The sequence below is a fragment of the Clarias gariepinus genome, chromosome 12 (assembly GCF_024256425.1).
Source record: "Clarias gariepinus isolate MV-2021 ecotype Netherlands chromosome 12, CGAR_prim_01v2, whole genome shotgun sequence".
Classification (NCBI taxonomy): domain Eukaryota; kingdom Metazoa; phylum Chordata; class Actinopteri; order Siluriformes; family Clariidae; genus Clarias; species Clarias gariepinus.
The window spans coordinates 32481983-32496599 of NC_071111.1; the positions used below are offsets into that span (position 1 = coordinate 32481983).

At 41.6% G+C, this 14617-nt stretch overlaps 1 protein-coding gene across 4 annotated transcripts in view; it reads left to right on the top strand.

The window, feature by feature from the left end:
- Positions 1 to 14617, top strand: part of cacna1c (calcium channel, voltage-dependent, L type, alpha 1C subunit) — a 235836-nt gene that overhangs the window by 157862 nt on the left and 63357 nt on the right. For all 4 annotated transcript variants that reach the window (XM_053508748.1, XM_053508750.1, XM_053508747.1 and 1 more), the window contains exons 22-27: positions 39 to 145; positions 5142 to 5229; positions 5448 to 5555; positions 5671 to 5723; positions 10027 to 10173; positions 10384 to 10585. In XM_053508748.1, the coding sequence (XP_053364723.1) occupies positions 39 to 145; positions 5142 to 5229; positions 5448 to 5555; positions 5671 to 5723; positions 10027 to 10173; positions 10384 to 10585 (705 nt within the window). The remainder of the gene's footprint in view (positions 1 to 38; positions 146 to 5141; positions 5230 to 5447; positions 5556 to 5670; positions 5724 to 10026; positions 10174 to 10383; positions 10586 to 14617) is intronic.

Genomic DNA, 14617 nt, shown 5'->3' on the forward strand with positions numbered 1-14617 from the left:
CTGTTATTTTCATGGGCTTTGTTCTGTTCTGTGTGAAGATGACGGCATATGGAGCATTTCTCCATAAGGGGTCTTTCTGTCGTAACTACTTCAACATTCTGGATCTGGTGGTGGTCAGTGTCTCTCTCATCTCTTCTGGGATTCAGTGAGTAAAGTCTATTTATTTTTTTAGTAGAGGTTGTATAGCATTTTGTTCTATAACAGAATATTAAATTTGAAAACTGCTATAACTGATATATGATTATATAAAACTGCTTTGCGTCAATGACCATCAGTCAGCTACTATCAGTCCTGTGTCATGCCAACAGTAAAGGGACCAGTCATGTGTGGGGTTGCTTTACAGCCAAGGTAGTGTGCTTACTTACAATTTTGCCTCAGAACACACCCATTATTAAAGAACAGTACAAAAACATCATCTGAGAGCAACTTTCAACCATCTATGAACTGTTTGGTGATAAACAATGCCTTTTCCAGCATGATGGAAATAAGGCAAACATGATAACTAAGTGTTTTGTGGAACAAAACAGGGAAATTTTGGGTCCATGGCCATAAAACTCCCCAGATCTTAATCCCATTGAGAACTTGTGTTGAGGTGGGTGAACAAACAAAAACCCACAAATTTTTACTCCAAGCATAGACTCTGTAAGAATATGCTGCCATCAGTCAGAGTGTGGCCCAGAAGTTGATTGACAGCATTCCAGGGCGAACTGCAGATGTCTTAAAAAAAAAAGGGGGGCAATACTGCAAATATTGACTCCTTGTATAAACTTAATATAATTGTCAATAAAAGCCTTTGACACTTATTAAATGCTTGGAATTGTACCAGAGTATACCAGTATACCAGAGTAACATTTGACTCAAAGATCTAAAAGCAACAGACTTTGTGAAAATAAATAGTTGTGTCATTTAACTTTTGGCAATGGCTATAGTTATGCTATAACCATAGAGGATGACTGATGGATACACGGTCAGTTGATCCATAAACAGATGATATATAGTGCATACCTGTCCTATGATAGAGAGCTTTTGTCATGTAGAGTTTGTATCTTTTGAATTTCAACCAACATTTTTCTGAAACCACACAACCACACAACCACAGGCTGATTTATCCATTGTGACAAAATTGTGGGAGATGAAGTTATAGCCTTATAAATAATCATACACATTCAAGCTGATATAACCAAAACAAAATTTAAAAACCATATTGTGGCGTAGGCAGGGCTTCGGCTAACGACCATCATGCCATGCAGGAAGGGTTGCTGTGTGTTTACCCTGTTGGGGAAGGGTGTTTGGGTTAGTGGCTTCGGCCATGTTTGTGTGTGACCTGTTGAATGTGCTCCGGTTCATGCTTAGGCTGAATTGGTGGTTATTGAGTGAATTTGTTTCCCATGCTGTATATGTGACTGTGTGAAGCAAGTACTCCCAGCCATTTGCATTGGGAAGCAAGCAAGCTCACTTGTTTGGCAAGATCCTTCTACCGGTAAAACGCTACATTGGTGTCAGAAGTGGGATGAAGAATTACGAGTTTGAGTGCACTATCGAGGACCTACAGAAGATCCAAGTAGGCTGCCAAGCAGCAGTGGAACTAAGGAGGAAGAAAAAACATCTTCCTGATGGAGCCAGCGCGAGCAAAGCGGAGCGGCGAACTGATGATTCTGGCACTGGATTTTGGAACGGACTCATCGAGAATCCCAGCGTCGAAACAAGCTAAAGCTGCGCCTTCCCTCCTACAACGGCGCCGTCGAACCCTACGCCTCAAGTGAAGCTAGCCGCCTGAATTCACGGGCTGGTCCCCAGGTGGAAACAGTCCACTCTCGCTGGAGGCCGACGCGCTCCGGGCACTGGAAGACCTCAGGGCGGAAGGACTGGGCAAAGCTACGGGAGTCACTTTATCTCCGGTTTAGCGCGGGTGACCGTAAGGAAGCAGCGTGTGAGAAGCTGGCGGTCTGTGAGCGGCTCGCTTCTGAGCCACTGGGCGTGTTTACAATGGATTTAAGATGCCTCGCGCGCTGGGGCTATTTAGAATTCGAACACAAAAAAGCAGAAAGAGCTAGCTCATTGTGCAATTCTCTAAGGACTTCGTCCGCCGCGCCTCCGTGAGTAAATCAGGTTAGCGGCACAAGCTTCCCTTTCTGAGGTGCTGCGAGAGGCCGAGTGCACTGAACCCACAATGACGGAACATCACGGCAAAAGAGCCAAGCCACCTCGGTTCAGCGGCTGAACCTAGCCGGTAACAGGGCTACCCACAGCGGCTAGGCAACGAGCAAGCCTCCGAGGTTTTGCGGCGATGCGGAGGCCCAGGACCGCAGGACTACCGCTGCAACATTCTCAGGCCTGAGGACAGCATACCTCAGCAGCCGTTAAACTAGTCCTGGGGGGTGCCGACGGAAAGCCACCTCCCACAACCGTCTTTGTTCCCTCAACGAGTGCATTCAACTTCCGTTCGGGACGTGTAGGAAATCGCGCTGGGGTCTATGTGAACTGTGTCCTGGACTTACTACGGGTGCTCGTGGACTTGCTGTTGCGCTGTGGATTACTGGGGCAAAGCGAGCGCATTTGCAGACTGCCTGACCCAGCCTTTAACATTCGCACCATGTCGGGTAATAGTAGGTGAGCGTAAGCTTTCTCATGAATTCTTTGTAGGATACATTGAGGATGATCGCATTTTGGGGTTGGACATTTTGGAAAAGTGGGATCCGGTGCTGAATTTAAATGACGGATTTAAACTCTGCGTGGTAACTTCGGGTTAGTTGGTTGCTAATACCCAAATCACAGCCACACAGTTTGTAGCACACACCCGGGGGTGGAACTTCCGGTGGTCACGCCATATACACATCCGGTAGCAGACCGAGCGAGTATACTGGCGAGCTTCTGTAGCGTAGCAGCGCGGGGTTAAGTCAAACACAGACCGACACTTTGAAGTCATTCCTTTACAAATTCGCAGATATTTTCGTGGTAGATGAGCGCGAGTGCACCCATACCAATTTGGTGCAGCACACGATCGATGCGGAAAATGCTTCTGTTCGGCTACATCCGAAACGCCTTCCATTAGCTAAACGAGCTATCGCCAAACAGAAGCTACGTGAGAGGCTGACTCGGGAATCATAAAGCCGGCATCCAGACCATGGTCTTCACCAGTTGTGCTTGTGCGTCAAAAGGACGATTCTTGGCGTTTTTGTGTCAATTACCGGCGGTTAAACGAAGTAACGCGAAAGGACTCTTATCCGTTGTCGCAGAAAGATGATGCGCTGGAACATGTTGCGGGCTCCGCTTGGTTTAGTTTGTTGGATCTGCATAGCGGGTACTGGCAAGTAGAGCTCGCCCTGGAAGCATGACCTAAAACCGCGTTCTCGATCGGGCAAGGGCTATGGAAATTTGGTGCATGCCTTTTGGCTTATGTAAAGCTCCAGCTACTTTTAAACGGTTGATGGAGAAAGTGCTGGCAGATATCCCTCGCAACCGTTGTGTGGTCTACCTGAATGATTTGCTGGTGCACGGGAAGGAGTTTGAGGCCGTGCTAGCTAACCTACGAGAGGTATTTCTGGCTATCCGGCAGGCGAACTTGTGGCCTAATCCCAAGAAGTGCCAGCTGTTGCGGCAAGAGACCATTTTTCTGGGTCACATAATTAGTGCCCAAGGGATTGCTACCGATCCAGCCAAAATCGCTGCGGTACAGAATTGGCCTAAACCGATAAATGTGTTGCAGCTACGCACCTTTCTCGGGTTAGCTTCTTATTACCACCGGTTCGTGAAGGACCGCTGCATGGGCTAACGAAAAAGCCGTCCCGCTGCATGCACGTGCTTTCACTCGGTTGCATGAAGCTTTGGTCAGGTCCTCCGTTCTTGAGTATCCGGATGCATCTCACACGTTCATCCTCGACACGGACGCAAGCGATGTAGGACTGGGGGCTGTCCTGTCTCAGGTTTCCGAGGGCAAGGAGCGTGCTATCGCCTACTTCAACTGCGCGTTGTTTGGACCTGAGAGGAATTACTGCATCACGCAGCATGAGCTGCTAGCGGTCGTCGCGGCTCTTAAACATTACCGGGCGTATTTATACTGGCAACGCGTCTTGCTGCAGACCGATCACGCTTCGCTGGTTTGGCTGCTCAGTTTTAAAGAGCCTAAGGGGCAGTTAGCACGCTGGCTCTAACAGTTACAGGACTACAATTTCCGGTTCGGGACACTTCGGGGTGACTAAAATGCTGCAGCGGTTGTGCGCTCGGTTCTCCTGACCGGGCTGTCATATGGACAGTGAACTCTTTGTACACCGATGCAACCTCTGCACGGCAAAGAAGGGCCCCACCCAGCGCTCATGGGCACCGCTGCAGGACTTTCAGGTGGGGGCACCTATGGAGCATATGGTCGTGGACATTCTCGGCCAGTTTCCCGTTTTCGATCACGGTGTGTATGTGCTGGTAGTCGTGGATTACTTCACGAAATGGCCGGAGGCGTTTGCTGTTCCTGACCAGAGCGCTTCTACCACAGCCGATTCGGCGTCTCGGAGCAGCTACATAGCGATCAGGGGCAAAATTTCGAGGCGGAGGTAAAAAAGAGCCGCACTACGCCCCATTATCCTCAAAGTGACGGCCTCGTGGAACGATTTAATCGGACTCTTACCACACAACTCGCCGTGCTTACCAGCAATTGGCAACGGGACTTACCCATGAAGCCTGGGCTTTATTACTTTTGTTCCTTGAAAGACAAACTGTTTCGGGTCCATGAGTTGCCGCTGAAACACTTGGCGGATGTTAAGCAGCGACGGGTCTATGACACTCACAGTCATAGTCAGGGCCGGGACTTTTCTACTAGAGAGCAGGTATGGGTGTATTCCCCCGTAAGGAAGAGGGGGCTTTCGCCCAACCTTATGTCACACTGGGTGGGCCCCTGTATGGTGATTGCCCAGCTCTCCAATGTCATCAACATGGTGCGGTTGGTCCACCAAGACCGTCTACCTATCAACAATAGGTACTACAATATTTAACCTTTTTTTTTTTTTTTACAGTCCTGTGACTGAGAGAGATTTGCTGCCAAACTGTTTAAATATGGATAGCCATATAGATTTGACATGCTGCATCCTTTGTCACTGTTTTATTTAAACAAACACAAGTAGATTGACTATTCTTCTTTATCTGCCCCACAGATCGAGTGCAATTAATGTTGTGAAGATTCTGAGAGTTCTTAGAGTCCTCAGACCCCTGAGAGCCATTAACAGAGCCAAGGGCCTCAAAGTGAGTCACACTGTCTATGATACACACACAAACACACACATACACTTTATTGCAGGATTCTTCAATGACAGATTTTAGGATTCCTGCATTGCATGACAGTCTAATTAATTAACATATATATATATATATATATATATATATATATATATATAGTATATAAAGTATTTAGGTTCATATAATCTTTTTTGTTTTTTTTTTCTATCTCTGTAAATTCACAGCATGTAGTCCAGTGTGTATTTGTAGCAATCCGCACTATTGGAAACATTGTTATTGTCACCACTCTGCTGCAGTTTATGTTTGCTTGCATTGGAGTTCAACTATTTAAGGTAAGAATAAACATTCACACAGGAACCATTCTGTATAAGGAATAAATGTATGTTTAATCACATAAAATGCTTTGCTCTGAGTAAAGATAATTGATCTCTATTTTCTGACTTTCAGGGCAAGTTCTACTATTGCACAGACTCTTCTAAACAGTCTGAGGCAGAATGCAGGTAACAATCTAGAATCTATGTACAGCTGGGGTTTTAATAAAAAAAATAAGATAATGAATAAAAATGATGACAACAGTAACCCATTAATGTTTCACTATTAGTTATAAGTTCATGGCTGGAGATAAGACAATTTGAAGTGGTTCTGTATTATTGTTACTGCCACTGGATGTTACCACATACAGTGGATCCTTGGATTACGAACATAATTCGTTCTGGAAGCGGGCTTGTATTTAAAAAGAAAGTATTATTTCCCCATCAGAAATAATAGAAACTTATATTTTTTGTTCCACAGCCCCCCCCAAAAGAAAAACATAAAAATAACTAATACAAAATATAAAGTAAAAATAAAACAAATGAACCTGCACTTTACCTTTAAAGTAAAAATAAATCCCGACAGATAAGTGTTTCCTTTTATGCGTGTCGGGGCTGTGTGTGTAGGTGTTTGTGTATGTGTGTGAAGCTAAAGTAAGAGGAGAGAAGAAATTAGACCCCCCTCTCATCTTACATGGTAACCCCTTCTCTTATTTAACAATAGAAGAGCACGCCAGTGTCACCTACTTTTAACGCGGTTAACCGGTCATTTGACCACCTATTGTTTTGAGTGGGAAGCTGTGGCTGACACACAATGATCACTAGATGGCGTTTTCACCCAAAGCAAATAGTTTAGCTCCAAGATCAACTTGCACTTGGGCAATGTGCCAGTCATTCCCATGTTGATAATCAGCGGTATTCTTTTTTTATATTCAACTGAGAACCTACCACAGAGTATCTAAGGGGAGTCACTCAGTCTCTGCTTATAATATAAATTATTTTATAACATATTAAAAAAATTAATTAGTTCGTTCATTCTATTTGAAGCTTCTGAACTGTCAGATGTTTTTTTTTTTAGTGTGACAGTGCTTTAGATGGGGCAGATCTATGCTAAAAAATGTAATGACCCCTGCTGAGAATATAAAGCTTAATTATTAAAAATAAACCATGCTATATATATATGTAAATCTTTTTAAATAAAATCTATATTACTTGACCCTAAAGTTTAGTTTAGCACACAAAAAACAGAAAAGTCCTTTCTGGTAAATCAACTGCATATGTAGTTTATTTACAGAAATTTATAAAAAAAATTTATATACATTGTACAGTTCGAGGTAAACAGGAGAAAGATTACAAAATGAAAAAAAAAAACAGTGTCTACTTTATAAAAGCTTAGTACACTGTGCCCCTGCTGCCTTTGCCATTTTTTGCCATTGTGCGAACATAGCTTCTTTACCTTTTGCTTATGGTCACATTCATGCACTGTTCATATAGAATATGTGCATTAATTGACACCAGACTCCTTGGGAGTGACAAGGATGGATAGGATCAAGAATTAGTTTATCAGAGGGACAACCCATGTTACATGTTTTGGAGATAAAGTCAGAGAGGCCAGATTGAGGTGGTTTGGACATGTTTGAATATATCGGTAGAAGGATGCTGAGGTTGGAACTGCCAGGCAGGAGGTCTGGAGGAAGACCAAAGAGGCAATTTATTGATGCAGTGAGAGAGGTCATGAAGTTAGTTGGTGTGAGAGAAGAGGATGCGGTTAGATGGAGGCAGATGATTCGCTGTGGCAACCCCTGAAAGGGAACAGCCGAAAGACAAAGAAGAAGAAGAAGAATTGCCGCCAGGTCTAGGAGGCTGTAAATATACTGTGTATATACATTATATATGCTGTATATATAAAATAGCATGCATATTTATACATTTGGAATCTGCATCTACATTTTCATGTATAGAATTAGTTTCTGTTAAAACTTGTGACCAATGGTGTTAGTTTGCTTAGTGTTAATTAGTTTTAGCCAAATCATTAAACCTAAAAATAGACCATGACACTCTCTTGAGAGGGAATTGAAAGGTGTTATTAATTTATTTATTCTTTACAAGGGCACTAACTGCACAGACCAACCTGTTATCTTCTTGTACTGTTATAAAAATTCTAAATATAAACAAATAAAATACAGCTTTTGTTCCTCAGAGGTAAACGGAAAAGTTAAGTTGTTCAGCTGTTTAGTGTCACTATGCAGATGTTACACCCAGTCTAGTTACCGAAATCTTTGGTTTAGTTATTGAGTGGCCACACATCACTTCCACATTTTCACATTCCCAAATAGGCGCGTGGTCTGTTGCCCAGCAACACTGAACAAAACGAGGCATAATTGTAGTGTTTGCTTTGGTTATGACATAGCTTAGTTTATAATCTGCTGTGGAAGCTGATTTATTTAAACCCAATAATAAAGCTTTTTATTCTCAGCAGGGGTGGTGTGTGTGTGTGAAGGGGCGTGGTGTCCACTGATGCGTGCGCACACACATAACGGCATGCATCAAAACAAGAAGTGCATGCCCCATGCGTGATACATGATATGTGGTATTCGTAAACCAAGACTTATTTGTTTTTCAATTCAAAATGTATCAAATATTTTTGCTTGTCTTACGGAACACTCGCAAACTGCGTTACTCACAATCCGAGGTTTCACTGTAACTGACTTTGTCAATTTTATGCATACAGACAATATAATCAGTCATTGCTGTAGGTGAATTTGTATGAGAGCAGATATTGCACATGACTTTATTAATCAAAAGAAAAAAATTACAAAGTTAGCAGCTGGTTCAAAAATATCCACACGAACACTCCATCATAGGTCTTTGAGTACAGTTTGCTCATTGCAAATAATTTTTCTCTGTTTTTTTGTCATGCTTTACTAAATTACCTTAGCACTGTAAATATATTTAATATTTGTTGCAAACAGTTAAAGAAGAGAAGAAGCAGAGTATACTTTCTTCCTTTCTGTAGACAATGTCTGTGTTGCATTTCTAGTCTAGTCTAGTGTTAAGGTGTTGACTATGACATAGACTGAACCCCTGGGTCTGAGTGGGCTGCATGCATTCTCCACTAATAAATTATCCTTGTGTCTAAGAATCTCCAAAAACCATAAGTAAGTCAACTTGTCAGTTGTCCTTTTATAGCCAGTCAATGACTGCAGGACAGTGAGTAATAATTACCTCCCAGCTATGGTGACTTAAGTCACTCTGCCGCTTTAGCGTGCACAGCAGAGGGTCTTGGTTCTGAATGCGGAGTTTGAACAATGGGTCTGCCTGTAAGCATGGTGTCCATGAAGGTTGTTCGCATTGCCAACTGTGTCCTTAGCCCTCCCCATCCACTGTAGTGAAGCATGGGTGGTAACCAACATGAACTTTCACCTGCCATAACCCTATGGCCCATTTAATGTCAAGGGTCTCTCATTTGATAGACAGTCAGCCGATGTTAGTCATGTCCAGCATCGAAGTGAACCAGGCTTTTCCCAGCTGCTCATTGAGGTCATCCGTTAGAAGCAGTAGATAAGTGTCAAAATTGTAGATTTGGTTCAGATATCAGAAGTTGTTGGACACCATTTTGGACCATCAGCCTTGGGAACTATGATGATGGGGCAGGACTAGTCGCTAAGGAACACCTTTATGATGCATCTCAAAGCATCTTGGCTTCTGCTCCAATGGCATGATGGTGTGCCTCTAGGACTCCTGGTTGGTTATGAGAAGTTGGGATTTAATATTATGTCTCACAAGGTGAGCTCCAGTTTGATGGTGGACACATCTTGGAATTGGTTCGGCTCAATAAAGATTAATAGCTCAAATAAGAGATATAGCTCAATAAAAGATCATTATAGGGAAAAGTAGGATACAAATCTGGAAAAAGACTTGAATCTTGAGACTTGAGCGAGGAGTAACTCCTGCCAAATGATATTTAAAAAAAAATCTTTATTAGTGGCACAGAAGTAAAGTGTTTGTTTACCAATACTATCAGGAGAGTGTGAATTTGATTCTTGGGTGATGCTGCAGCCATGTATAGCCAGAAGTCTAGAGAGTAGATTAAGCATGCTTCTTGTGGTAGTGGGTGGGGGGTGTCATACTTTTACATCAACCCCTAGTGACACTAACCAATCATAGGCATCTGTCATCTCATGCAAGCAAAGGGGTTCTTCTCAAGTGTGTCATTTCATCCCCAACACTGTGTGAGTACCAATTAGAAAAGGTGCTGGTGTTACAGCTGGTGTCACATTTCTTAGAGGTAGGAACTGGCTATGACAAAATTATGGAGAAAGGGAAAGAGAATTATTCTTTTTTTTTTTTGCCTTTTTCTTGAGAAATAGAGGCAAAAATTTCAAATGTGCAAAATAACCTATATAAAACCAACTTACTAATGGGAATAATTTATCTCTTATTTTTTTTCTCTGTCTTTATCTCTCTGTTTGCATGCATGTGTGGTTTACAGGGGGACTTATATTCTGTATAAAGATGGTAATGTTGGGAAGCCAGAAAGAGATCATCGTAATTGGGAGAACAGTGAATTCAACTTTGATGATGTTCTTCAGGGCATGATGGCCTTATTTGCTGTGTCCACATTTGAAGGATGGCCTGGGTATGATAATGATATTCATGTTGATAATATTAACATCAAATAGAATTCATTGAAATTTGTAGTGATCAGATATTTCTTTATAGGCATTTTTTTTAATTCAAATGAATATCACAGATTACTTACTTTAACAGTAATTGCACCACAAAAAGTTTTGTATAGTATATTTAGGCAATATATAAACATTTAATTCACTTTACCTTTGTTCTTCAGCCTCCTGTACAAAGCCATAGACTCCCATGCCGAAGATACTGGGCCCATCTACAACTACCGTGTGGTCATCTCTGTCTTCTTTATCATCTATATCATCATCATCGCCTTCTTCATGATGAACATCTTTGTCGGTTTTGTCATTGTTACATTCCAGGAGCAAGGAGAACAGGAGTACAAGAACTGTGAGCTGGACAAGAACCAGGTACAGTACTTCTACTGACACGTATGCAAAGAACCAAGAAAGCTCCACAGCTTTAACAGGCAGTTTTGTGACTGCAAGACAACCTGCCTCCAACTAAAGTGTTGACTTAAGTTAAATTGAATATTAACCCAGATCATCCATAACATTAATACATTCACATTCATTATAGACTCACCTAAAGGATTATTAGGAACACCATACTAATACGGTGTTTGACCCCCTTTTGCCTTCAGAACTGCCTTAATTCTACATGGCATTGATTCAACAATATGCTAAAAGCATTCTTTAGAAATGTTGGCCCATATTGATAGGATAGGATCTTGCAGTTGATGGAGATTTGTGGGATGCACATCCAGGGCAAGAAGCTACCGTTCCACCACATCTCGAAGATGCTCTATTGGGTTGAGATCTGGTGACTGTGAGGGCCATTTTAGTACAGTGAACTCATTGTCATGTTTAAGAAACCAATTTGAAATGATTCGAGCTTTGTGACATGGCGCATTATCCTGCTGGAAGTAGCCATCAGAGGATGAGTACATGGTGGTCATAAAGAGATGGACATGGTAAGAAACAATGCTCAGGTAGCCCGTGGCATTTAAATGATGCCCAATTGGCACTAAGGGGCCTAGAGTGTGCCAAGAAAACATCCCCCACACCATTACACCACCACCAGCCTGCACAGTGGTAACAAGGCATGATGGATCCATGTTCTCATTCTGTTTATGCCAAATTCTGACTCTATCATTTGAATGTCTTAACAGAAATCGAGACTCATCAGACCAGGCAACATTTTTCCAGTCTTCAACTGTCTAATTTTGGTGAGCTCGTGCAAATTGTAGCCTCTTTTTTCCTATTTGTAGTGGAGATGAGTGGTACACGGTGGGGTCTTCTGATATTGTAGCCCATCCGCCTCAAGGTTGTGCGTGTTGTGGCTTCACAAATGCTTTGCTGCATACCTCGGTTGTAACAAGTGGTTATTTCAGTCAAAGTTGCTCTTCTATCAGCTTGAATCAGTCGGACCATTCTCCTTTGACCTCTAGCATCAACAAGGCATTTTCGCCCAGAGAACTGCTGCATACTGGATGTTTTTCCCTTTTCACACCATTCTTTGTAAACCCTAGAAATGGTTGTGCGTGAAAATCCCAGTAACTGAGCAGATTGTGAAATACTCAGACCGGCCCGTCTGGCACCAACCACCATGCAACGCTCAAAATTGCTTAAATCACCTTTCTTTCCCATTCTGACATTCAGTTTGGAGTTCAGGAGATTGTCTTGACCAGGACCACACCCCTAAATGCATTAAAGCAACGTGATTAAAAGCCATGTGATTGGTTGATTAGATAATTGCATTAATGATCAATTGAACAGGTGTTCCTAATAATCCTTTAGGTGAGTGTATATCAGTAAACAGAAGTTGGGATCATTGGCACCCAAGGCTCAATTATGACCAAGTTCTCACAATAGAAAGGCACCAGAACACTTAGTGCACCACAGTCCGCTATGCATGGGGACAAATGACAAAGGACATAAATGGCCCCTTCCAATCTCAACAGATGCCAATCTGACCAAGCACTCATTGGATGCACTGGACAAACAAGTCTGATCTACAGAGGCCCCACACTGCAACCCACAAATCTCAAAGGATCCACTGCACATCACCAAAGGCCCTGAGAAGCCACACCCAGGCCAGATCTGCCTGTTTATTAAGTTATGGCTGATCAGCATATGTCTACAACTACAGACCAAATAACGGATAAATACACTCTGATAAAGCGGTTCACAGTTTTTAGTTGCAGAAACACTAAAGCAACAAATATAGGAATATTTTAGGATCACCATATTAATACTGGAATAACTGGCCCTCTTTTGCTTTCAGACCAGTCTGGATTTATTTTGGCATGTATTCTACAAGGTCTTTAGCTACACATGCATGCTGTCGATCTCTCATTTTACTACACCCTAAACCTGCTCTTTTGGATTCAGATGTAGTGACTGGAGAGGGCACTCAGCTGCATCTGCATAAAATTAGTTTGAGATGATTTGTCTTTTGTAATTTAGTCAATTTCATGCTGAAATTATACTTAAATGGTAAATTGAGGTCATAATACTGAGATCTCAAAAAGCTCCATAGACATCATTGTGGGTCAGAGAACAATAATTTTCCAAAATGAGTAAAAGTCTAAAAAATGAGTAAAGTCTTCCAAAATGAGTAAAAGTCATTTAGCTCGTCCTGTCAAACTGGTTATTTGTAAATAGATTAAATAACATTGATTATCCTACTACAGTGACATAAAGGTTTTTAAATTTTTTTCTACATTGTAAAACAATGCTGAAGGCATCCAAAACAGGCAATAATCACTTTTGAACAGTTAATATTGAGATGTATCTGCTACGCTGTGCTGTTTGTTAATTGGTGATTTCTAAGGCTGGTAACTCTAAATGAACTTTTTATAAACTCCTCTGTAGCAGAGGTAAGGTTTAGTCTTACTTTCTTGGGAAGGTCTTCATGAGAGCCAGTTTAATTATGGCCCTTGATGGATTTTACAAATGCACTTGATGATACTTTTATTGCACAAACTGTTCCAGAACAGCTGACCTTCATGTCTCAAAATAATAACTGAGTATTGTTGTTATTGTTGTTACATAATTATCTAATTTCATATATGTTATTTTATAGTTTTGAAATCCCCAGTATTGTTGTAGAATGTCAAAAATATATCACTAAACAAAAATAAAGAAATTTGCAAGTAATCCAAAACTTAAAGCGATATTATATATTAGACATCAAGTAAAAAATCTGTTCTCAAAAGTGACGTGTGGGAAGCAGGAAAAATTAACAAGTGTTCAATCTGAGCGACTTTGACAAGAGCTAAACTGACAGATAGATGACTGGGTCAGAGTGTCTCCAAAACAGCATGCCTTGTTGGGTGTTCCATTTCATTAGTAAAGTGTTTTCACATTGTCTATTTATAAATAAGAAATCTTTCTCTGTCTAACGAGTGCCATGGTGTTTTCCATACACGTTATAAAGCTTTCTGCGTGCTAATTTTTCACAAAGTCATCACCTTAACATTGTGCCCCCGCTTGAGTTGGTTGTAAAAGTTTCCTGCTATCTCATGTTTGCCTGCTGGTGTTTTCAGACCACTATGAAAGTTTCCTAGAGAAATCTCGACTGCTTAATCATGAGAAGGTTTCAACTAATCCTAAAAGTGCACTCCTCAGTGTAAAATAGTAGGAAAAAGTTTGGGCTAAAGGTGATTCCATACTATACTTCTTTTCTACATTTTAAAAAATGTTTCTGGTGAACTACATTTACAATTCACAATATTCAAAGAAAAAAAAATTAATAACATTGAAACATGTACCATTTCTTAGCACAGTCTTTAGGCAACAGTCACATCGAGTAACACTGTCATCCACTCTCTTAGTGTTTTGAAGACAAAAATCTCTGTTTTGCATGCAAGTTAGATACTTTAGGTCCCTTAAAATATCAGAATATATGAGTGGTGTATTTGCTTCAACCAAGATAAACCATGAACACATCATTGTTGCACACTATAATAATGAAATACAATTACCCAAGTATTTTTGTCCTACATTTGATCTTCTTTGTGGATGATACAGTTTTAGATTTTTCTAAGGACTGTCACACACACTCACGCCGCGACCGGCACTAGGATCCGGAAGTAGTACGGTCGCAACACAGTAAGCATAAAAGAAGATGGCGCATCACATCGCTCAGTCATTGAGTTCGCCCATGTCGGTCCAGATTGTTCGTCTGCCTCACTTTCTTGGGTTTACTTTCTGATTCGAGTGTGTGTCTATAGGACGCAGGTTGAATTTATGTTTTTCCCTTGCTCCTCTTCTGTGAGAGTCTAGACTAATTCGCATGGTTATCCTGCCTACTCGCTTGCTTCCGTGTTTGGGTTTACCATCCACGCTACAAAGGGCTAACCGCTAATCGCTAAGTCTTCTGATCATCCCGGGTTAGTTCATGACAGAATGACTGAGCCTCGAGTGGTAAACCCAGCG